At 51.4% G+C, this 22,295-nt stretch overlaps 9 protein-coding genes across 9 annotated transcripts; 2 read left to right on the top strand and 7 right to left on the bottom strand.

Moving 5' to 3' along the window:
* Positions 1-2,199: 2,199 nt before the first annotated feature.
* Positions 2,200-3,018, bottom strand: BCR38DRAFT_428675 (uncharacterized protein). Its single transcript, XM_040859916.1, has 2 exons — positions 2,723-3,018; positions 2,200-2,654 (listed from the first exon to the last, which is right to left on the bottom strand). Exons 1-2 carry the CDS (start codon positions 2,934-2,936, stop codon positions 2,308-2,310), a joined length of 561 nt encoding a protein of 186 aa, XP_040716863.1. The 5' UTR covers positions 2,937-3,018; the 3' UTR covers positions 2,200-2,307.
* A 1,276-nt stretch (positions 3,019-4,294) lies between these two features.
* BCR38DRAFT_168484 (DNA helicase) lies at positions 4,295-6,648 on the bottom strand. Its single transcript, XM_040853832.1, has 2 exons — positions 4,698-6,648; positions 4,295-4,620 (listed from the first exon to the last, which is right to left on the bottom strand). The coding sequence occupies exons 1-2, from the start codon at positions 6,450-6,452 to the stop codon at positions 4,330-4,332; spliced, it is 2,046 nt and encodes a 681-aa protein (XP_040716862.1). The 5' UTR covers positions 6,453-6,648; the 3' UTR covers positions 4,295-4,329.
* BCR38DRAFT_428669 (uncharacterized protein) lies at positions 6,623-8,221 on the bottom strand. The gene is made up of 3 exons (XM_040859915.1): positions 7,809-8,221; positions 7,259-7,610; positions 6,623-7,192 (listed from the first exon to the last, which is right to left on the bottom strand). Exons 1-3 carry the CDS (start codon positions 7,977-7,979, stop codon positions 6,837-6,839), a joined length of 879 nt encoding a protein of 292 aa, XP_040716861.1. The 5' UTR covers positions 7,980-8,221; the 3' UTR covers positions 6,623-6,836.
* Positions 8,222-10,666: 2,445 nt separating this feature from the next.
* On the bottom strand, positions 10,667-11,409 carry BCR38DRAFT_428667 (uncharacterized protein). Its single transcript, XM_040859914.1, has 2 exons — positions 11,085-11,409; positions 10,667-11,035 (listed from the first exon to the last, which is right to left on the bottom strand). Exon 2 carries the CDS (start codon positions 10,964-10,966, stop codon positions 10,736-10,738), a length of 231 nt encoding a protein of 76 aa, XP_040716860.1. The 5' UTR covers positions 10,967-11,035; positions 11,085-11,409; the 3' UTR covers positions 10,667-10,735.
* A 797-nt stretch (positions 11,410-12,206) lies between these two features.
* On the top strand, positions 12,207-13,829 carry BCR38DRAFT_456579 (glycoside hydrolase; the record flags this gene model as incomplete). Its single annotated transcript, XM_040861933.1, has 1 exon — positions 12,207-13,829. The coding sequence occupies one exon, from the start codon at positions 12,207-12,209 to the stop codon at positions 13,827-13,829; it is 1,623 nt and encodes a 540-aa protein (XP_040716859.1).
* A 672-nt stretch (positions 13,830-14,501) lies between these two features.
* On the top strand, positions 14,502-15,512 carry BCR38DRAFT_428665 (Shr3 amino acid permease chaperone). Its single transcript, XM_040859913.1, has one exon. It carries the CDS (start codon positions 14,758-14,760, stop codon positions 15,226-15,228), a length of 471 nt encoding a protein of 156 aa, XP_040716858.1. The 5' UTR covers positions 14,502-14,757; the 3' UTR covers positions 15,229-15,512.
* A 368-nt stretch (positions 15,513-15,880) lies between these two features.
* On the bottom strand, positions 15,881-16,999 carry BCR38DRAFT_483564 (uncharacterized protein; the record flags this gene model as incomplete). The annotated part of the gene is made up of 1 exon (XM_040863640.1): positions 15,881-16,999. One exon carries the CDS (start codon positions 16,997-16,999, stop codon positions 15,881-15,883), a length of 1,119 nt encoding a protein of 372 aa, XP_040716857.1.
* Positions 17,000-18,574: 1,575 nt separating this feature from the next.
* Positions 18,575-19,507, bottom strand: BCR38DRAFT_168466 (uncharacterized protein). The gene is made up of 2 exons (XM_040853831.1): positions 18,882-19,507; positions 18,575-18,824 (listed from the first exon to the last, which is right to left on the bottom strand). Exons 1-2 carry the CDS (start codon positions 19,224-19,226, stop codon positions 18,642-18,644), a joined length of 528 nt encoding a protein of 175 aa, XP_040716856.1. The 5' UTR covers positions 19,227-19,507; the 3' UTR covers positions 18,575-18,641.
* A 276-nt stretch (positions 19,508-19,783) lies between these two features.
* BCR38DRAFT_339214 (transcriptional regulatory protein Pro-1) lies at positions 19,784-21,866 on the bottom strand (the record flags this gene model as incomplete). Its single annotated transcript, XM_040855687.1, has 2 exons — positions 19,784-21,660; positions 21,767-21,866. The coding sequence occupies 2 exons, from the start codon at positions 21,864-21,866 to the stop codon at positions 19,784-19,786; spliced, it is 1,977 nt and encodes a 658-aa protein (XP_040716855.1).
* Positions 21,867-22,295: the final 429 nt, after the last annotated feature.

The following is a 22,295-nucleotide window of genomic DNA, read 5'->3' as shown; positions in this document are numbered from 1 at the left end:
CATCACGTATCATAGTGAGCGTCTGCGACTCGCATCAACCCTCACGCATGCATCGAAGCCCATGAAACATGCGACTTGCGTCTTTGAAGGTAATAACGTCCCCAGGACGGGCATAATACGCCGAATTTTGGGGATATGGAAGCCAGGATAGGTCGGATGATGAGGGGCCAGGGGCAGGGGTCCTCTCGAAATAATATGGGGGCGCCAGGATCGGCAGGGTTGGCGCAGGGTAGAGAGGCCCGGGCTAGAACGGCTACTGGCACCCATAAGCTGTCCAAGCCATGGACTGGTGGGGGAAAAGGTTGCATTTGAGGGCCCAGCAGCTGCAACTTGTCACTTGAGTGGCTCGAGAGGCGTGAGCCCTGTCAGTAGCTGCATATTCGCGTCTGTGTTGGCCGACATTGCCTGTCAAGCTGTAACAGCGATTGAGCATTTGCGAGCAATTCCGCGCTGCCGCGCTGCCATTGCGGAAGAGGACCATATGAGTAGACAGCTGCAAGCAGCGAACTAAGCGTGGATGACTGCGACTGGACACATCGTACTATGACGAGAAAAGAAGACAAACAGAGAAAAAGTAAGTAACGACACTGTTGTCCACGCGAGCAAGCGTAATTTTGTTTTTCTTTCTGTACCCACAAATCAAGAGCACTTCTGACTTGTCTAGATCAGAACTTGTAGCAGCAGCGGCGGCACTTTTAGATAGATGTCAAATGTGGCAAGACCATAAGCACCTTCCACAAATCCCAGCCGCCACGCCACGCTACAGCTGTTTAAGAAGCCACAATCTGGAGGAGCAGCCAAATATGGCAATAGCAGCATTCTGAAGAAGCGTAATTTCACTGGTCACCGAGTTGGCCGTCTGGGCGCCCATGAGATAATATTAGTAGATCGGACTTTCTAGCTCGACGTGGTCGTTGGTGTTTTAGTCGAGGTGTAGAGCAAGGTGTACCTGGGCGTCAAAAGTGGTATCCTCAGCAATAGTCCTCTCATTAATGGCTCCAAGGTAACCTTGGTAACTTTGCTCCGCAAATCCACAGCGGGCGGAGTGACGCTTCCCGGCTTGTTGGATTCCCTGCCTCGTCATCGCCTTGCATACTCAATTCGACTCAAATCACCGGACTGTACTGCAACTTGACGCGAACAAAGCGGGTTTTGTTGAACAGTTTTGAAAGCACGCTCCGAGTCAATTGATAGAGCAACGGAGGGCCGAATATGGCAATGGCCCGATTGGCGCTAGGGTTACATTGATGCACTCCACGACCAGGGAACCCCTCGATCAACGGACGTCGGGTCGTCGTAATTATCAGTCGGCGCCCAGTAGACCCCACGGGTTCAGATATCATCTCCCTAACCATGCTTACCCCCATTTGCAACAAAATCCAGCCTCTTATAATAACCTTATAACTTGAATTCACAATATCTCACGAACTATACCTTGCTGGACTCAAATTAGAAGAAGACATCGAAAATTTTAATTAGCGTATTACGAGTGTAATATAAACAGTAGCTTATGAAAAAGCCGTTCAAAAGGCCTTTAGTAGCAAAAATACATACTTTAACTAGCGGCGTGGTAGCTTACAGCTAATAAATCCTGAGATAGTTACTAGTAAGCCTAACCGTATTCCGGAGCTTATTCTAAGACTTATAAAGCCGGAGTACCTCTATATAAGCTACAGTTAGTTATATATATACTTGTAAAAAGACCTAGGAGCTTATTAATTAGTTACGGGTACTTGGAATCCGCTATAGAGCTGTTTCTGCGGATCTTCAGACTCTTATTATAAAGGTAAGCCGGACTATCTTACTATCTTCCGCTAATATAGTCAAATTATATAGACAAAAAGAATAATTACTAGTAAAGTTAGATGAATACGCGCTAGGCGTTTAATACGCTATAGAACTTAATCATAATATCGTCTTTTATATAGCCTTATAGGTATAGATAATACGTAAAAGAATCGTAAGAAGTAAATATAGCTTATACTATTCAATAAGTAGTTAGAAATTAATACTTTTCTAATAAGTTGGCCGCTCCTACAAAGGCTCGGAGAAAATAAGTCAAAAACTAATCAAGATAACAAAAATAAGTGGGTTACACTAAAGATGAAGTATCTTTTAGTTGTTCGCTACTGCAAATGGGAGTAGCATGGGTGCCTCGTGCTACGTACATTTCTCGAATATGGCGCTAAAAGGAAAGTACTTGAAAATCAAAGGCCAGCACCACTCACTGTAGAGTATATCCACCTTGTAAGATTACCCACGTCGTGTGCGACTCAGCTGTCGACCCAGAAGCTAGATGCTGCAAGGTCAAACATCCCGCGAGTTAGAAACTAACTCATCGTCGACTCTATCGATATGCCCGTTAAGCCCATCAACCCGGTGACAATATCCAGACAAACCCGTCAACGCTTGTGGCAGTAACCGAGTCAATAACAGAACGGCGAGCGCCATACGACTAAAGTTTTTTCCCAACTTCCAGCATCGAACGTCAAAGCGTATCTCACTCATCTCACTCATAGTGTCATGATGGAATGTGGGGAATCGTTGGCAAAGGGACACCTGATTCATCTTGTCGCGGGGAGTCCACCTTGGCATCTGAAGTTCGGTGCCATTCGAAACCTGCCGTGACTCATTCCAAAAGGCTTCGTCCTGAGCTGCTCACCAAGCGAGAGGCGTAAGATGTTTGATCTGCGGATACTGGGGACCGAGTGAATCCTATTACCGGCATCGCGCTTCGTAAGATCTCCCATCAGACTTGACTTCATCGCATTCTGATACGGCGGTGCTCCTCGGTGGCTGCAAGACGTAATTCCGCCCTCGTCATCGGTGATCTCGAGAGAGCCCACGGTACCCTTTCCAATGATCTCTTCAGACACATGCTCATACACATTGTCTTTGTGTGTTCTTGTGAGCCCTTCTTCAACATGTATCTGCATGAACAAAGACGACTGGCTGAGACCAGAGTACTATAGTATGTGGGATCTTGAAGCCTAACGAAACGCATACCGCACATAGCATCTGCAAGGAGCTTCCAGCAGAAGCGCTGCTTTAGCATTTGACCACTCGCTACCGCTAGAACAGCATCGCGCCCAATGCACCAGAGGTTGCATTTCGGAGAAAAGCAATCTGGATGGGCAACGCACTAGTGTGTGTGATTCGCAGGCTCTGCAGCTAACCTGCGTTTCGCCTTGTTTACAGTTGCAACAGTAGAGGGGTGTGAGGTAAGCCGCCCAAATGCGACTGGATCATGGTTGTATCGGGGCAATTGGAGACGACAGGAATGCTATCGCCCTCAACAGTCACACCGAGCCGCGCTCTCTTGATTTTCTTTGGTTTTGGTGCTTCTAGCGCTACAGCCTCCTCCGCCTCTAACCCTAATTGCGAGTTGCTCATATCGGTAAGCCTCAAGCTGGGAATAGAGAGAGACGCCACCGAATACGGACTCGATAACCTTGCTCTCACCTGCCAATGGTGCCTGTAAATGAATCTGAGGTTCAACGAGAGGCCCGTCCGTCGCCGAATCGAGATAGAAGTGCGTGGCCCCAGTGTGATTGATATCTTTTTAATTATTCCCGTGCCCGAAAACATACTCGCCAACGCCCTTTCGGTGAACTAAGTTTGGCCGGCTCGCCCCAGGCCGCTCCACACAACGGGCGACCTGAAACAACAGGGATGGTGATATCGTCATTCGCCTAATCTACTATGGTCATATCTATGAGGCCTTTTTCCCTCTCCCGTCCGCCGATGCCAGAGCTTCGGGTGGTCAAGCAAACCTTTTTTCGGCCTTGTTGCAGGGACCAGCGTTTTTATGTATCTATGCGAGGGGCGTAAATCCTACGACACGCATGATATCCCAACACGCCGGATAATATCAGGCACAATAACGATGCAGGGCAAACCAGGTTGTGAATACCTACTGGCGGCATGAAGAAAATCGGACCCGTCCATCTTCGATTTTTAGCGCCGCGCGCCGCGGCTTGCGCTCGAGTCTATTTTGGATTGGACTCTGGATGAACATGATCCGTAAAGTCAATGCGACGCTGTGCCTCGAGGTGCATGATGAATGCAGACGACCGCGGGGCGCGTCTCTTCACCACGCATCCCACTTTACAGAATTATGCCCTCAAGAGATGCAGGATCCGGATAGCGAAGGTCGGCGTTCTCCTCGAGCCATTCGATCCAGGCCTTGAGGAATTGGCTGCCTCTGCAGCCGAACACGGACGCAGGTTAGAGACAAGTTGGCAGTCAAACGTGTTTTAGGGGGTAAGGGAAAACATCCGTGAGTTGCGAATGGGGGTGATTCAAGATGGGCAGGGCCGGTGTGACAACTCACTTTCTGACGGTGTCCGAATCACCAATAATGGTCAATGAGCGTTTCGGACGAGTCATCGCGACTGTTTGGACCTGCATCAACATCACAGCAACACTGGGGGGTTTCCAAGCATATGGTAATGACTTACCATTGAGACGGCGCTTCTCGCCCAGAAACCCAACCTCACCTTCAGAGTTGCTTCTCACAAGAGTAACAATAACGGCTTCTTTCTCGCGACCTTGGAAGCCGTCCACGCTTCCAAGTTCAATCCCTGGAAAGGATTCCTTAAGAGGTGCCAATAATGCGAGCTTGTGCCTATTGTTAACAAACAAACTTCCTGAACTATTCAAACTTGAACGCATAGCAGACCATTGGATGGACTTACTTGGGCATTGTATGGTGTGACAACGGCTATATCCTCTGGCTTGACGCCGGCGTCGACTAGCTTCCGGACATATTGTTTGACGAGGGCAGCCTCCATCTCGTTGCTCTTACTATCATCGAGCAGTGATCTCTTGCTGGTCTTCTTGCTCGTATTGTCATCTTCGCTTTTCTCTGGATAGTCTCCACCCTGTGTATCAATGAAGATGACTGGCTCATTGGTATCTTCAGTATTCTCAACTTGATATGGAAGATCGATGAGCAGCCGTTGTTTGACGTGATCGGCCGCCACCAGCTTGCTCTCGTACAACTCATCCGACGGGAATCTCATGATTTTCTCATGCATGCGATATTGTGTCGTGAGCATCCTCTTGATAGACGGTCCGTGTAGTGATAACAGCCTGTCGAACAATGTCGTTTCGAGCGTCATACCTTTGATAATGGCGCCACCGTCCTTGGCTATTGGCTTGACCTTGGATTTGGTAGACTTGATAGTAGGCGGCAACTGCAGATGGTCACCAGCGCATACAGTCTTCTTCGCCGCAAGGAGGGGAACCCAGCACTGGGCTTCCAATGCTTGGCTGGCTTCGTCGATGATGACCACATCAAACGCTGCGTCCTTCAGCTGATAACCACCAGCGCCGTGGAGAGTGGCGAGAACAACTTTGCTTCCAGCCACGAGATTGCTCACACACCGTTTCTCCCTCTCTCTGTACTCCTTGCGCAACACCTTGAGGTCCGTGTAGATGGCCTTGCGTTCTTTCCCACTCCTCGTCTTCTTGATGGAAGCTTGTTTGGCATCCATTTCGGAACGTACGTCCTTCACAATTAATCCGGCCTCCGAGGTTTGGGTCACCACATCTAGTGAATGCCCGACTACGGAAGGTAGCAGTCTTGCCGGATGGCCCAAACGAAGGATCGGGATCTTGTGAGGCGATAGCCGCTCGACGATGTTGTCGACGGAGATGTTGGAAGGCCCACAAACCAGTACACGAAGGTCTCTCTTGACCATTTGCAAGATGAGCTCTATCAATGTGTGAGTCTTGCCGGTCCCCGGTGGCCCGTGAATCAGAGCTATCTCCTTCGAAGCCAAAGCAAAGCGTATGGCATCTTTCTGGGATTCGTTAAGGCTGGGGTCAATCCATTCCATCTTGCCGTATTCGGGATGAGAGCTCAGGTCCTTCTGGACAAGTGACGGCGTCGACAGCCCAAAGAGCACTCGGGTGAACATTGAGTAGTCGGACTCGGTCATATTCTGCAGTTTCTCCATCTGACGACTCATCCGCCGATGAGTGACATCGTCGGCCAACTTGACGAGCCAAACTCTTCCGGTGATAGAAACATCCTCCTTTTCCTCATCGACGGCAACGAGCACAGCATCCTTCTTGACCTTAATGACAACGCCCCGGGCTCCCTTCTTCTCGACGTCTTTGATCTCCCGCTTCTTAGCACTGCCCGCGGGCTGCTCAGACACCAGCACGATATCTCCCGTCCTGATGCCGTGCTCCGGCAGTTCGCCGCTTGCATTGGCGGTCGCGCTGTCTGGGCTTAGCTCCAACACCGTCCTGCCGCCAAGACCAGTTCGCTGTGCCGAGATGGTGAGGTTGGTGATGGCGAGGCCAGCACGTTGGAGAGTCGTGGGGCTGGGATTGGCAATCAGGCCGCTGGTCTCTTGAAGCTCGCTCTGCAACTCAGCGTCGAGGAGTGCGAGTTGAGTGCGCGCAAACGTCTCGACGTCTACTGGTTCCGAGGGTGCCATAATCTCAGCTGCGCGTTGCTGTATGCCGTTCGCTTCTGCCGAACACAGAAATATTTGAGATAACGCTGTCTGTCGGTCTTAATCGGCGCGGCCGTGTGTGGTCTTACTCGTGAATATCGGTTCTCAGAGGCTTACGGTCCGCTTTAGATTTCAATCTTTCTTGCGTTTCTGGGGTTCTGCCGGTCTTATTTGCATTTCCAGTTTTCCACATTCAATTGGAGCGAGTTTCGCCACTATGAACGAAAAGACTGCAGTCAAGCCAAAATGCATCATCACACGTTCTTACAGAAGCCACAATGCCACTGAGATGCTGTTGATATTTATTGTATTCTCATCATTCGTTTTCATTTTAGTCTTAGCAAATTTAAAGGCTCGTCATGCAAGTCATGGCGAGTCTTGAGAGCCAGCAGGTTGTTCAACCACCACAACCACCAACAACACGGCCATCAAAGCGAAAGCTATCAAACTCATTACGACGATTGTCCCTCGCGCTGATGGAAACTTGCCCTTCAATATCCACTGTTGACTTTCAAAGTACCTATGATAGCCCAGGAACAGCACCAATATGCTAATTCCTAGAAAAGTCGCACCCAGAGGTTTACCCAAGTGTCTAATTGTCCGGAAGTTGGGGTCCTCAGGGCTGTCGGTCAAGGACACGTTCAAGCGAAACAACTGCGTAATCGCTATGCCGATCGAGGCAAAGGCAAGAGAGGTCCTCAGCCAGGCCAGAAATGTTCTCTCTAGATGCGTATGCAAGTCAGTCATACCTTGCACAGCGCCACACAGGCTCAATAAGGAGGACATACCCAATGCTAGATGATCTCTCGCAACAGAGCCCTTGTTCTCCAACTCTATAGTCCATATACTGGAGAAGTATTCCGTCCACCAATATGTTTCCTTCTTGTCCGCCCCACTGGTCCCATCAACGCCATTGGCATGCTGGCTATCTCCTTGTGCGCGTGTCGGCGACGGTTGTGACCGCGAATTCGAAGTCCTATGGGTACTTTGATAATTCCTCGAGCTCCCTCTCATAACAAGGCCGGTCGTCTCGTCGGGGCTGTCGTCTTGCTCCGGTGCCTGGGAAAGCGGCTGGAAGCTGTGGCTGCGCCCAGATGACCACGGTGATGCAGGCATGGCGTCGGCGCGTTCTCTTCCAGTCTGTTGGGGAGAGCAGATCTCAGTCAATGACGGCCAATTTAAGCTTTGGAACCATTTTCAGGCTATCCTCCTCTCGATTCTCAGTTGGACTACAATGTCGGAATTGAGCTTTGCCGCACTCCGGTGGATTCATTGTCTGGTGGTCCTCGCCGAACTACCACGTTGGTGACGGTGAATTCGAATTTGGGACGGACGAACCTCTAGTATGTCATTTATCCTCTCTTGGGCTGACTGTGACGACAACTGACGCCTCGGGAGCCCAGCGAAGCTCGGCGGCCTGGTATTCGGCTGGGACTGCGATGACGGGCGTCGCAGTATGAGAGTAGGCACTTCCGGCGACGTCGGGTGGGACGAAGTATCGGTAGCCATTGCGAACGGCGCAATTTATCGTCTTGATCGTGGATGGTATTGATGCAGCAGCTTTCCGATCACACCATTGACGTGCAGGAGTTCCTTGTGGCTCAATCTGCAGATCGACAGATTCCTGGTCAACTCAAGATAAGCATAAAATGTAAAATGTCAGTTGTACCCTAAGGATGGCAGGTCGAATGTGCCGAGCGACACCATTGTCACGGGAATGGTTTTAGAGCTTGCTAGCATTGAAGCTTCTTTTGCAACTCCCGAGGTGGTCATCGCGGGGAATGGGTCTGCCTTCCCCGGGGCCAACTAGATTGCGGGGGTTTGCAATTCACGATAGGGGGTCACTTCTCTCCAGGAGCGCAACCAAATTCAGATGAAATCGGCCAATTTACAACTTAAATAAAACTGTGACTTCGAACAGAACATAGACAAGATAGGGTCTATATGTGACAGTATTGAATTACAGACGAACACTCTAACGATTGGATTCAAGGCTCCGTTAATGGCTGACAGAACTGCGTTAAGATGGCATATCAAACAATACTGACAGGAATTGTGACGGAGTATACAGGTGAGTAGTATCCCAAGCTTGCATTCGACGACTGAAGAAGCTTGACTCCGGGTTTGCTTGTCGTAAGCACGCCACATATGAATCATTTCAAATACTCAAGCACTTCCCCATCAATAGTAGCACGAAGCCTCTTATGACATCTCATGCTATTATCCTTGGGGGTTTCAAAGCACTATCTAGACATCATACTTACTTTATCAATGTATCAGAGACCAGTAGGAGGGGAATTTATCAGCACAGGTTGCGATTCCTCCTAACGAGGCACAACTGTTCGAGGACATTCATCAAGTACAGAGGCCCAATCGGACGACAAAATAATTGGCCTACCCAGGTGGACGGACAAACTACGTTGTGTCGGTTTATTGCATTGGAATACCGGGCTGCATCTTTGATTGCACCGTTAATTTTGTTATCCACAGGGCTACCTGACTCTAGAAATAATACAATCACAAAGAGGTAGCGATTCTTGTGATAGCTTCCACAACTTTCGTCAGTTAACTCAGGGATGCCCGCATTCCCAAAATGTGCGACAATGCACTCCATATACTAGACGAGCTGGATGAGGACACCTTGTATAGGCAGCCAGCTACGAAATATCCGAGTCTTGGCCTAGTCCCTGTTACTTATATATTAGCTCCGGGACAAGACTCGAAAGGAACCAATTCTTCCAATGCGCACATAGGTGAGTGGTAGTCCCAGCTAGTCTCGAATATAAGAAGATACTTCTTCAGCGGTTTCCGCCCATTGCCGCCTAGGTAATACACGAAGGTGATGAATTCATCAACCATTATTAATAAAGTTCTATTTTAAGCTCGAGATGGAGACTTTCTTAATGCTCACGCTGTTGTGTAATTTTATGCTAAATTTGAAACATACTGCGTTATGGACGAGTCTATACATCATTGTCCAGCTCACCAGCATACCCGGGCTAATGAGGATGATCAATATGAATATTTGACTGTTGAGTACAAAGGTTGCAAATACATGTGAAGCTACTTGGTAGACACGACCGAGACCTAGTCAGAGTAGTGTGATGACTGTGAGTGCTACGGGTTGATATGCAGGCATCTCGTCACAGCTTCGTCTTAATGAGTACACATGCATTCGGATACCGTCGAGCATCTGTAGCAGAGTCCAATAGGGGCGCCAGAATACCCAAAACATCCCCTGGAAGAGATCGCCCCCTTCGATATCGTGGTAAATACCCCAAGTTGGAGGAAGTCGTTTTCCAATTATACATTAGGGACGTTGGCTTGCTTGATTGTCATAATTGACTTTTGATAGTCATTCTCGTCTCTGTTGTGATCGAGATAGCATTCTCTAAATTCAATATAGCATGAGTAGAAGATGCAAAACCTGGGTACGTGAATTACATTTGGGTGAACTCATGCGTCGGAGGAAAACGGGAGAAACCCACTTGTATCGTGGATCACGGAGTCCATAGATCGTTATAAGTACAATCCAGAGGGTTTGGTTGCAATTCGGATTGAATTTATCTTTAGCATTGACCTGTGAGCACTATCGTCGCACTGCAACCGGGACCTGCATTAACTTTCGTGGTTCATTATTCACTAGTATAGCTACGAGATATTGGTTTCTACTGCTTATATGTGAATAGCGGAGTAGTTCGGAACGTCTAGTAACATCATAATCTGAAAAAAAAGAATACATCATTAGGGTTTGTGCATCTTTACATGCGCATATTCAAGCACACAAGACGATTCTATCTCACTTGATTAAATTTATTTTCTCGGGAGGTACGGTGATAATAAGAACTCAAAGTACTACAAACTCAAGAGTTAGAATGGCCGTGAAAGCTCACATCGGGCCATTGGGACATGACTAGGAGCTTGCAGTAAATAAAGTCACAAACTACGACTCGGGTTCGTATGGGGAGAGACTGGGTCAAGCTTTTGGGAGAGATGGAGACCACATTTATGGGGCTTGGAAAAGGGAGATGCCCTCAACGCCCACAGGCAAGATAGGATATTTGAGTTGTATAGCAGTGCAAGACCGACGAAGGTGATAAGTTTACGGCAAGGAATATTAAGGAATAGATCGCACCATTAGATCTTGGAATGGTCATAGGCTGAACGTGACGAGTGGAGGTGTCCTAGTAAAGTAATGTTGATGATGTAGACTACCCCCAACCTAGAATACAATTCCATATTTCCAGGGACCAACTGGTGAAGGTTTAAATTTTCCAATAAGCGTACCTTCCGACTTTGACACCAAGTTGGTTCAACCAAACAAAGGGCGAGGTAACACGCGTGCGAGACTTTACAGTTACGATCCTGGTTCCTTGCGTATCGTCGTGACATGACGAGCTGTCCGAGCAGAAGTAGCAGCAAGTCGGTGAAAGGGAAATTGCTATTCCCTCAGAGGAAGTATCTGGTATGGACAGCTCCCATAACAGCGCAGACATCTCGATTGTGGTATCAACTGTGGATGACGATCCGGCGTTGGGATGAGAAGTGGTGATTGCTCCAGTAGACTGTCCAGTAGATTAGGATTGCACCGAGTTTGCCAGCCGAAGAAGTCACCTTGGCCAACTCAAGGCAAAGCACATTGAACGTTGCAGTATATCCTAGATCTTAGAACATTGTGCTTCTTGTTATCTCACTCGCGTGTATCAGTAGAGTGCCACCATCGTCGCCATCCCACGAGTTGCTACAGGGCTGTTTAAGAAACAGCAGATGGCGGCCGCCGGAGAGAAGAGATGACGGGAAAAGTAGACACAAAACGGCAGCTCTTGTTGGTTTCTTGACATGATACCCCTCCACTTCGGTGTGAGAAGTGGCAATATGGATCAGAGACGGTGGTCATTGGGAACTGGAGCTGTCGAACATGGCTAAGGTGGGCTTGAACGTTAGCGGAGTGGCAAGGGATGGATTACGCCACGGCCCTAATGCTCCAAATTGGCTGCTTGTCGCGGCCTGATGTTCTCATTAGGCTAACAGGGAGTGCCCATGCTTCGAAGACTATGGTACTGTTTGTCAACTTTTAATTGGGTAGCCCCTATCCACCTTAGTGTCATCCAACCCAGAGTTGGGACTTGAGATGAACGCATGTTGCAAGCATCTGTGGTGATTACCATCATGGTCAAAAGTTAATGGATGGATTTTATTTGGATTTTGGAATGGGTATTTGGAACTAGCTACTTGCTTGGTGAGTCTAGACCGTCTCTGAGTATTTAGAAGACTGAGGGGGAAGGAGCTTTCAGGTCCGATGCACAGCTCGCCAACCAATAACAGCACAGTGGTAAGCGAGTGGATCTGCAGGCATCTTTTGTGGTTGGGGTGAACAGGACCACTGCAGAAGCGACGGCTTAAGCGAATAGCGCGCGAGTGACATTCTGACAAGCTTCGAAGTGCACATCGTCTTCGTCTGGAGCCGATCCGCCTTTGTCGTTTTCATCTTCCGCCGCTTTCGCAAAACAATTGCGCACCCGCTGCGACAAAATGCTTATTCGACGCAGGTTTGGGGTGCCACTGGGGCTGGGATTCCTCATTTTCTTTCTCGGCTATGCATGGACAATCCGTACCACAAGTTCGGATTACTGGCCTAGCAGCTTTGATTCCTCAAGGCATGGCGGCGATCCCAAGCAAGCACAGCCAGCCGAGGCCAAAGTATATGTCGAAGATGCGAATTACTTCTGGGCGAAGATGCCGACCCATTTCCCGGTACAGTCTATGAGACCAATGCCCACCGGGAAGCCCTTGACGCTGCCCAAGATTCAGGCTTCATTTGGCAAGGAGGGCGGCAAAGATCGCGAGATCCGCCTGAAGAGACAGCAAGCTGTCAAGTCGTCGTTGAAGCGCTGCTGGAAAGCGTATGGGAAACACGCCTGGCTGGAAGACGAGCTCACTCCCGTTAGCGGCTCATCGAGGAACACCTTTGGGGGGTGGGGAGCAACATTGGTGGACAGCTTGGACACGTTGTGGATTATGGGACTCCAGGAAGAGTTCGAGCAAGCTGCGACTGCCGCCGTCGCCATCAATTTTGAGACGAGCACGTTTGAGGAAGTCAACGCATTTGAGACGACGATCCGGTACCTGGGGGGGTTCCTGGCGGCGTATGACCTCAGTGGGGATACGAGGTTGTTGCGCAAGGCTCGCGAGGTTGGCGACATGCTGTATAAGGCCTTCGACACCCCAAATAGAATGCCGATGCCACGTTGGAACTTCGCGAAGGCCTTGGCGAACACGGCTGGGGAAGCACCGCTGCGAGCCTTGGTGGCCGAAATTGGGTCGCTTTGCATGGAGTTCACGCGACTTTCTCTCGTGACGGGGAATCCGAAATGGTTCGATGCAACTGAGAGAATCACAGACGCCCTCAAAAGCCAACAGAACGAGACCCAGCTCCCGGGCATGTGGCCGATCACCGTGAATCCTTTCAAGATGAAGTTCACCGACGACAACACCTTTTCTCTAGGGGCCCGGGCGGATTCGACCTTTGAGTACTTACCCAAGATGGTAGCCTTGACCGGAGGGCTCTTGCCCGACTATGCGGGGATGTACGAAGATGCTATGAAAACGGCGATCAAGTACAACCTCTACCGTCCCATGGTTCCTGACGAGGCCGACATACTCATCGCCGGCAGTGTCCATACTTCGGAGCAGGACGGTGAGATTGTCACTGCGCTGGAGAGCGAAGGGCAGCATCTGGTGTGCTATGCTGGAGGCATGCTCGCCATTGGCAGCAAACTGCTCAACATACCCGACCATCTCGAAACGGCGCGCAAGCTGGTCGATGGTTGCATCTGGACGTACAAGTCCATGCCGCTCGGCATAATGCCCGAGACTTTCTTTATGGACCCATGCGAATCACAATCGAAGTGTCCCTGGGACGAAGTCCGGTGGAAAACGGCTGTCTTGCTTCATCATAAAAAGTCCGGTGATCTTACTCAAGCCGACGAGCTCATTTCCAAGAACCGTCTGCCCAAGGGATTCACGAGCATCCCCGACACTCGTTACATTTTACGACCGGAAGCTATCGAGAGTATATTTGTGCTCTACCGGGTGACAGGCAAGAAGGACTTACTCGAATCGGCGTGGGCCATCTTCCAGTCGATCCAGAAATACACCGAAACGGACCTGGCCAATTCTGCCTTGAAAGATGTCACCATCGCGAACGGCGATCCACTCAAGATGGATTCGATGGAAAGCTTCTGGATGGGCGAAACGTTGAAGTATTTCTATTTGATATTCAGCGAGCCTGATCTCATCAGTCTCGACGAGTTCGTGTTCAACACGGAGGCCCATCCGCTGAGAAGGCTGGGTGCATGAGACGAGAGACGCTAATGGAATGAATTACTTGTACGAACATATGGGCACTGAAAGATACGGGACATTACGGAAATACTTTGAAGGATAGATCATGACTCGGTTGGCTGGGTTATTAATATAGGTGGTATATGTACTTAGCTAAAATGCGCTGTGGTTTTCATGTCTAATAATCAAGACGGGGGTTTTTCACTTTAATCGCGCCTGTCAGCGGCTGATATGACCTCACTAAACCGCAACTGGGTTTCGACCCCACTGCGACTATGCAGCTTCAGGCAGGACCCTCGACGTCGTACTTGCGACCGCCCAGCGTTGGAGTGGATGAGTGCGGAGATTGCCTGAACACGGCGATGCTGGGGAAAACCGTGTCTTGACATCGTTATATCCTTCGCATTTCTTTCCTTTTGAAAGTTTTGGTTGAGAGAAGCGCAGCGGTCAATCCCAAGTTTCTTCCCGATTCCGTGCCGCGAATCGATCAATCGCACAAATACCAAGCAAACAAGCAAAGCAAGCTTCAGGCGATCAGCACTTTCGGCAGCACAGAGACGATCTCACACCACACACCCAGCTGCACTCAGTTGCAAAATTTCGACGGACACCAGACACCATGCCGGACAAGTGGATAGACTGGTCCAAGACGACCAAGTCGCAGAACTATCGCGGTTCCAGCTCGTTTGCGACCTTTATGATCATCGGCCGTATGCTATGCCCTCCCCTCCATTGCTCTACCTGAATGTTCCGCGCCGCAGTGATGTATACACACACCCAGGCATAGATAGACACAGCCAGGCTAACCTCTCTACTCTTGACAGCAACATGCTTCTTCCTCGGCATCCTCTTCGCCCAATTCCCCTATGACTTCCCTCTCCTGTGGACCTCGGACCCCGTCTCCCCAGCCTACTTCGACCAGCTGGAGCTACACCTCCAATTCATGCACCAGTCGCCGCCGCTAATCGCGCGCATCCTGCACATCATGATCGGGACTGGATTTCTAGGCTTCTTCATCAAGCTCTTCCAGCCCTCGGAGAGCAACATGCTCTTCGACGGTGCCTCGCTCGTGCTCTACCTCATCGGCGTCGGCATCTGGATCGCCAACATCGTCAAGGGCTTGCGCACCGTCAGCGCGGGGATCTGGGACGACGAGTTGTTCACGGGGACACCGGTTGACGGGCCGCTCACGGGAGAGGTTATCCTAGGACGCGAGGATAGCTTGAAGGTTTTGGCGGCGAGCAATACGATTTTGGCGCTGGTGTTGGTGGGCGTGCTGGTGTTGCAGGCGGGCCAATGGTATGCGGAGCGCAAGGATAATGAGGAGAGGGAGAAGATGGACCAGGTGGATGCGGATAAGAAGGCGGTGACGGGGGCTGCAAGTGGCGGCTCGCACTCCAAGAAGAAGCAGTGAGCTGAAGAGGGGACAGGGGAGTGGGGCGGGAGAGGGCGAAGCTTGAGGGTCCCATGGCTGGCTCGGCTGGTTGACATGTTTGAAGGGGAAGTTGGTTTGCGGATGGTGGGATTTCGTGTCATACTTCTGGATTGCATTGTAGACTCGCCATATTACGGCGTGCGCTTAGCGCGAGTGTTCTGGGGAAGGAAATGTATGTATGGTATGCCTTGGATTGTCACGCTTTTGATTCCACACCGAGTTCGGTCGCTTGACGCATCGGATACAACACAACACTTCGATAGATAAAGTCGAGTTGATCCAGTAGTCAGTCCGTCTATGAACAATGATCGTGCGTTATGCTACCCGACGACGTATCTACAGCCAAAGCATACCCTGCCAGAGGACATCCAAACCTGCTTGTCCAGCAGAGTGCAAAACTCGCTTCCGTCATCCATGAACAAAACGCCCTAACTCCCAAACGCTGAAAAGTTCCAATCCCGTGGTATCAATGCCATGCCATGCTGTTGTAAACCCTTGCACCCGTCCCGATGTCCCATTCTTGTATTCATTCCAGAAACGCCGGCCTAACGGTGTGAAGATGCCATAATGCTCATCACGATAAAACGAAATAACAACAAAAAATCTCAATGCTCTATGGCTGCTGGTCTTGTCATCGTTTACCTCCCGCATAACCCATCATGTTAGTCCACGTAGTCGCCGTGGTATCCCGCCGCGTGGCACGTGCATTTGGGTCCCCTACCGTCAACCTCGGATCGGCAAAGATGTCAATCATTCCCTGGCTCACCTGCCTATCCCACGAGTTGGCGCGACTATCCCTCAGACCCCGGATGGGCGGGATCATGGCCGAGTAGTGATAACTACTGCGGCCGTCCTCGGTGTACTCGTCGTCGTCGCGGTTTGACAGGTCGATCGAGTCGAAGTGTTCCTGGGCGGTCGTGGTGCTGGATCCAGGCTGCTTCATGACGAAGTCGGTGCGCTCGATGGTGTTTTGTAGGGGTTTGCTGATCTTGGCGTTCTTTACGTCGGGCCGGGATTTGAAGCTGGATGAGTCGAGGTTGCCGAACGAGGTGGTGGTGTCGCGGCGCGCTTCCTTTCGTTTCTGGTTGCGGCGCCGGAGGAGTAGGAAGCCGGCCACGACGACGATGAGACCGACGATACTGCCGACTGCGGCACCTACTATGACGGGTGATGGGGGGCTGCCGCCACCGCCGGCGCCATGGCCACTGGCAGGTTTGGGGGTACCGGACGTTGCTGGTGCGGCTGTGGCTCCTGCGCCGGTTGATGCCGTTGATGAGGCGTGAGCGGATATTTGGGCCGGAGAAGAGGTGGGCGAGGCAGCATTTGTGGAAGAGGGTTTCGTTGTTGCACCACCACCGGCCGCAGACGTGGCCGACGAAGAGCCGTCTCCGGGCTTCTTGCTCTGGTCCTGATCTACAGTACAGTTCCCGTCGTCATTGCACGTGTATCCATACGGACAGCAGTTGTCCCCGCACGTTGGCAGCTTGCCACTGAGTACCGTCGTCTTAACATCTGCCTTGGGATTTGAGGCGGCGTTCTGCAGGTTTAGGTCGCACGATATGGGAGCTATCTCAGCGCAGTCCTGGCCGTCTGGGCAGCACAGTACGGTTGTCAAGCCCGCCAACACCACGCACGACGTCTCCGGTTTGCAGCAAAAGTTGTCGGGTAGTCCGGTCTGCGGACATCTGGTGAAGCTGGGCTCGCCGCAAGTATCGTCTCTTTCGAAGAGCCGACTCGGCGGCACCGACATGGCGGATGAGATCTGTGTTGTTGTTGCGAGCAGTGCCGCCGCCCACAGCCATAGCCGCAGCGCACCGCGAGGTACTGTCATATCTTGGGGTTTGGTGCACATGTTAAACTGGGATAATAAACCTCGACGTATCCAATATCGAGAGGGGGTTTCAGGAGCTCGTGGAAGTAGTAGTAGAGTCGAGGCGGAAAAGAGTGGTTAAAGGTAGGATTATGCGTCGTGGCAAACCAGTTTCGTTCAATGGAAGACAAGAGACAAAAATTGAGAGTAGAGAACAAGGGGGAATGTCTTTTAGAAATACTGGTAAATCAAGTCACGAAGAGGCAATCAATGAAGGCGGTTTGCCGATTGAGTCGGCGCGGTGTCTAAGAGAACGACACGACGTGGAAACAAAGGTGAATATGGCCCCATCTGACAACACAAGACTGAATGGCCATCAGGACTTGCAGCAGACCACCACCACCACCACCTTACCTATGTCATCATACCTCGGAGCTCTTTGTCGTTTTTCTCTCTTTTTCTTCGTTTCCACTTTGTTCCATTCGGATCATATGGCTACGCCTTGAACCTGGAAACATAGAGTCATGCTATCGGGCAACCACTGCAGTCGTACTCTCTGGTCCAACAAAATGGCCAGCGGATAGGGTAACGCAATACGGCCCCGGACAAGTGCAGCGACATCTGCGCATCATCAACAGGATTGACTGGACAATGTCTACTTCCGAACTTCTGGGAGAATAGATTGGGCGTTGAAGCAACCAACCCTGGGCCCCCTGCCCGTCCTTTCGACGGGTGGACTCGGAGGACCGCTGGACCACGAAGTAGGAGTGTGTTTCTATGGTGAGGCAGTGCAGGTCTTGATTGAACCCAAAGTCCACAGAATGAGAGGCCGTCGTCAACCGCTGGGCTTTGTGGGCGGCTACAGGGTTGAGAGAAAGTTGGGGCGACACTCAAAAGCAGTAGAGAGGGTAGGAGAAACAAGAGACGAGGTTGGTCCGAAAAGGCTGGCTGCAACTTCAAATTAGGCGCGCCCAGGTCGGGTTCACGCGTCTGATTGGGCTGCTGGCTTAGGCAAGCTTCTGGTCTGAAATGTTTCCAATTCGGGACGTTTCCTTACGACCCCAAAACCCCGGGCAGCTCCGACGGGCCACCACTGGGCCAGACCAGACAGCCGCTTAGTAGGACGACTTGTAATATTCATCCATGACCAAGCGAGCACAAAAACCGGGAAGCAAAGACTGCATGGCAAATCTTTGTCCCCAAACTGCTCGACATGGTCTGAGAGCGCAATTCGAGGCCTCCATTGGGTGGGTCTCTGATAGCTCCGAGTCCAGAACCAACTTGCAAATCCCACTAGATGGATTTTGGCGTTGTCGGTTGACCAGCCGAGCTTGCGGTCCTGAACGTCCAGAGACAGACCCCCAAAGCAGCATCTTCTCAGCGCAACAAGGGCTTTCCAAGGGGTCCTGCACACGTCACTCAATGTTTCGTCATCTGGACCACGCTTGAACGCTTGGATCTGATGTTGTCCGAGCCAATATATGATCGCCGCCTAACGTAGCAGCAAAGCCACATTTTAGTATAAGGCCGGGCTCGGTTCCAATCGCGGGTGCCACGATCTGCAGATGCGCCGATGTGGTGTTCATGGTAGGCATGGAAAAGGCCGTTCGGCGTCCTGGCTGTGCTGGCTGTGACGGTTAATGCGGGAAATTGGATCGACGCCAGCACACATAGCAGTCCGAGTTCGCCTCATACATCCCCCGGTATTGAACCGGGTTAAAACTGTACCCAGGCCTGCTGAGACACGGGTGAGTTGTAAACTACCCTAATTGACGAGTGAACAAACGGTCAGGCCTGGAAGTGGACTTAGGGTTCACAATACGTGTTTGGGGCCCTCAATTCCTTGGACTGGGTATTTGGGAGTCACCCAAGTGGGGGCACATGATCGGAGGTTCGTGAGGTGTTCATGGCCCAAACAGCAATCTCGACAGGTGATTCGTTTGGCGCTTGAAATGAGCAAATAAGTCGGTGAACGAGCATTGTGAGTTTGAGACGAGGCGTGGATTAATGTACGGATCATGGAGTCACACAAGCGGCCATGGTGAAATTTGCGTTGGTACCTGATCGTGGAAATAGTACTGTGGCAATTGGTCTGACAACTCGTATTTTCACCGTGCGTGCAATCTGAAGACGAGGAGAGTGGATTGATTTTGAATGATTTGTTCATTTGGGTATATGGTATTATACGAAATGCTCTCGGAGTTGGTCTGCTCGACGAGAGTAGGAGCTATCAAATCGGAGCTCCCTCCTAGCAAATCCCAAAGGGCTGTCGCCTGCATCATCATGCCCCTTGTTGCCTCCCCCAAAAACTCCTGCCCAAATGCATGCAATTGGTATATAAAGAGAAACGAACGATTATGATGATGTCGAGTGCAGATCAAAGGAAAAGGAAATGAGGAAATCGGAATCAAGTAGGAAAATCGTCGCCCTCTCATAAAGCCATTGTCATCAAATGTGTGCCTCTGTCCCATCCATCCATCCATCCATAACATGTCGTGGTGTTTTCCTCCCATCGTTGCGGCCCAGCCCGGCTGCCAACGGAAAAGGTTTTCAAGTGTCGTCCTGAAAATTTGATTCCTCTGTAGTTTTGCCTCGCGGCGACCTCTCTCTAGAAGGGGTATTATGTGTGTAGAAAACTGATGAAAAACAAAAAGGGGAGGGGGGCGGCGGGGAGGACTAGTGCTGCTGTTCCCACGCATCCACCCCGTCAAGGGGCAAATTTGTTCAGATCAGCAGGTAGTCCCAGCCCCGCATGTGCATGGTATCTCGCCAGGAGATGTAGGGCACGTCGGTGCTGCCATTGGCGCTGGGGCTCGCCTGGTAGCTGTCAGTCTGCTGCCAGACTTCGTGAAGCAGCGAGTTGACGCCGCCGAAGCTGCCGTGGGTTGCGGCGTCGCCGAGCTGGGCGATGCGGTCGTTGAAGAAGGCGCGGAAGGGGGAAGAAGCAACGCTGACGGATCCGCCGATCAAGTAGACCCAGGATAAGCTCCGGTCGAAACCGCCAGGTCCCGAGGGGATGTGCTGAAGCACGTTGGTAAGCTTCTCAACGAGCCCGACCGTGCTGGCCTGGCTGGGAGAGAAGCCAGGCACGAGGCTGCAGAGGTAGATGCGGGCGGCCAGGCGGAACGCGCTGGTAATGTTCTTGCTCAGCTGCTTGGGGCTCAGCGAGCCGTTGGCGTTGAAGGGCATCTTGGGGCCCTGCTCGCCCATCTCGGTCAGGCCAATCTGGTCGCCCAGGGCGTGAACGTGCTGGCAGAGCATGATGTCATCCATGCCGTCCTGCTTGAGAGCCTCGAGGCAGGCAATCTCCGAGATGAGGTACATGACGCGGTCGTCGCAGCCCATCAGCTCGCGAAGCCCGAGGGAAGGGTTGGTGGTGGAAAGGTGCTTCTCGCGGTAGGTGTGAGCGAAATTGGGTGCGCGCCCTTGCATTGTCGCCCCTAGGATGTCGATCCAGGCGGTCATGGTCATGTTGAAGGGCGTCTGCGCCAGGGGCTCAGATGGGTCGGAAACCAAGCGAGGCAGGTCCAGCTTGGTGACGAGCGAGTTGACCGCCTGGAAGTGCTGGTGCCAGGCGATGTCGGGAAGCGCATCGTCGTAGCGACCGACGCAGCTCTGGAAGAAGATCAGACCGAGGGCGGCCTCGAGGATCTGCTGGTGGTTCTCGTCGCGGTTCAATGCGTCGCACAGAGCCTGGATTGTGAGGTGGCGGTGTCGCATGATGTCGTTGTCAATCTCCTCCGACTGCAGGTTCATTGTCGCCTTCAGGTGCTGGGCAGCAATCATCAAGCAGCAATGAAGGTAGCCCTTGTTGCTCTGCAGAGCAGGCAGGATCAAGTCTGAGCCGACCGAGCCGTGCTGGTTCGTCTCGAGAATCGGGAAGATTATGGGCAGAACGTATTGGATGAAGTGGTCCAGCAGGCGCTGGTCGTTCTCGTCCAGTTCAATGTCCACTTGTCGCGTGTTCATGGCCGGGCCGTGAGAGAAGTCGAAGAAGTTGCAGTTCAGATTCTCCTCAGTGAGCGACTCGCGCCTCTCCTGGTAGACTTGCTCCGTCCACTCGCCGCCAAAAGGATAAGAAGGTAAAACCGTCCCCGGCGGCGGCGGTGTGTGGAAAGTGCTGAAAGTAGAAATAGTCGACTCTCGGATTGTAGGCACATCGTCCACAAACATTTGCCTCTCCGTCTTGACGTCAATTTCATATGGTGACATGGTAAACATGTAGTCCGGGTGAGTGTGGTAGGCGCTGTAATCTTGAACATTGGACACTGGGGTGTTGAAATTGAAAGAAAAAGACGAGTCAATTGAAGCGGACCGCGTGCGATCCAATCCATCTGAAAAGCTGGCAGAGGTGGGCAGTGAGTGCGAAAGTCCTGGTGGTGAAGGGACCGACGTTTGGATTGTGGCATGCGAAGCCTTCTCCGAGAGCTTCTTGCGCTTGATGATCATCTTGATGTCGTCCTTGTGCTGCCGCCTCGCATCGTTGTTGGACCACCAATGGGGACGCTTGTATTCGCATTGCAATCCAAGGTGTCTGCATGCTGTGCACATTGGGGTGCCCTCGTCGCACTTCTTTCGTCTCAATCGACAGGTATAGCAACCTGTTGTGTGGTGTTAGTGGGTGGGTGTGTAAGCGTATAAGTGGGCGTAAGTAGCAAGTGAATGACAAATGTGTGTAAGTCGGAAACCGAGAGGAAAAACACAAACCTGTTCTTGAGCGGCGGTGCATCTGTGTCTTTGCTTTTGCATTTGCATCTTTGGAGGGCTTCGAAGCAGCCTTCGACTTTGTGGGTTGAGCGACAGCCATGGTAACGGTGCTAGGTCTCATGAGATCTTCCTGGGTGCTGGGTAGTGTTGACATTATATGTCTCGAGGTACCTGCGTTGGTGGTGGTGGTGTGTGGAGTGGGGGGGAGAGGAGAAAGGCGTGCTAGTCTCCAAGCCGAGCTAAAGCGACGGAACCGGGGTCCAAAGGCCAGGCAGGGTCGAGGCCGCACAGCGATTTGAGATTTCCCGTCCCTTCTGCAAAGTCCGGGGAGTGTTGCAAATCTTGCCTGGGTGGAAATGACTAGCCCAGCAGTACTATCGTTTCCGTAAATATGAAATTATCTCGTTGTCGAATGAGTGGTGAGATCCGAGCAAGTCCAGCCTGCCTTTCACGTTGATAGTCGAGGTCTGTAGAATGAAGGAGGGCGTGGGGGGGGAGGGGGAAGGGTTGAAAAAGAGAGAGGTTGTTC

This window comes from Pseudomassariella vexata (assembly GCF_002105095.1).
Source record: "Pseudomassariella vexata strain CBS 129021 chromosome Unknown BCR38scaffold_5, whole genome shotgun sequence".
In the NCBI taxonomy this organism is placed as follows: domain Eukaryota; kingdom Fungi; phylum Ascomycota; class Sordariomycetes; order Amphisphaeriales; family Pseudomassariaceae; genus Pseudomassariella; species Pseudomassariella vexata.
Note: the sequence above shows the minus strand (reverse complement) of the source record. Positions and strands in the feature narration are given on the sequence as shown.

Excerpts from the sequence above, each read along its gene's own strand:
- BCR38DRAFT_428665 (XM_040859913.1), top strand. The coding sequence starts at position 14,758 with ATGCACCAGTCGCCGCCGCTAATCGCGCGCATCCTGCACATCATGATC.
- BCR38DRAFT_168466 (XM_040853831.1), bottom strand. The coding sequence starts at position 19,226 with ATGAACAAATCATTCAAAATCAATCCACTCTCCTCGTCTTCAGATTGC. Across the intron at positions 18,825-18,881 it reads GAATTGAGGGCCCCAAACAC|GGTAGTTTACAACTCACCCG; the intron begins GTATTGTGAACC and ends CTCGTCAATTAG.
- BCR38DRAFT_168484 (XM_040853832.1), bottom strand. The coding sequence starts at position 6,452 with ATGGCACCCTCGGAACCAGTAGACGTCGAGACGTTTGCGCGCACTCAA. Across the intron at positions 4,621-4,697 it reads TCACACCATACAATGCCCAA|CTCGCATTATTGGCACCTCT; the intron begins GTAAGTCCATCC and ends AATAGGCACAAG.
- BCR38DRAFT_428675 (XM_040859916.1), bottom strand. The coding sequence starts at position 2,936 with ATGCAGATACATGTTGAAGAAGGGCTCACAAGAACACACAAAGACAAT. Across the intron at positions 2,655-2,722 it reads TCTTACGAAGCGCGATGCCG|CTCAGGACGAAGCCTTTTGG; the intron begins GTAATAGGATTC and ends CTTGGTGAGCAG.
- BCR38DRAFT_428669 (XM_040859915.1), bottom strand. The coding sequence starts at position 7,979 with ATGGCTACCGATACTTCGTCCCACCCGACGTCGCCGGAAGTGCCTACT. Across the intron at positions 7,611-7,808 it reads GGATAAATGACATACTAGAG|ACTGGAAGAGAACGCGCCGA; the intron begins GTTCGTCCGTCC and ends TCTCCCCAACAG. Across the intron at positions 7,193-7,258 it reads GAGAGATCATCTAGCATTGG|AGAGAACATTTCTGGCCTGG; the intron begins GTATGTCCTCCT and ends ATACGCATCTAG.
- BCR38DRAFT_428667 (XM_040859914.1), bottom strand. The coding sequence starts at position 10,966 with ATGTCTGCGCTGTTATGGGAGCTGTCCATACCAGATACTTCCTCTGAG.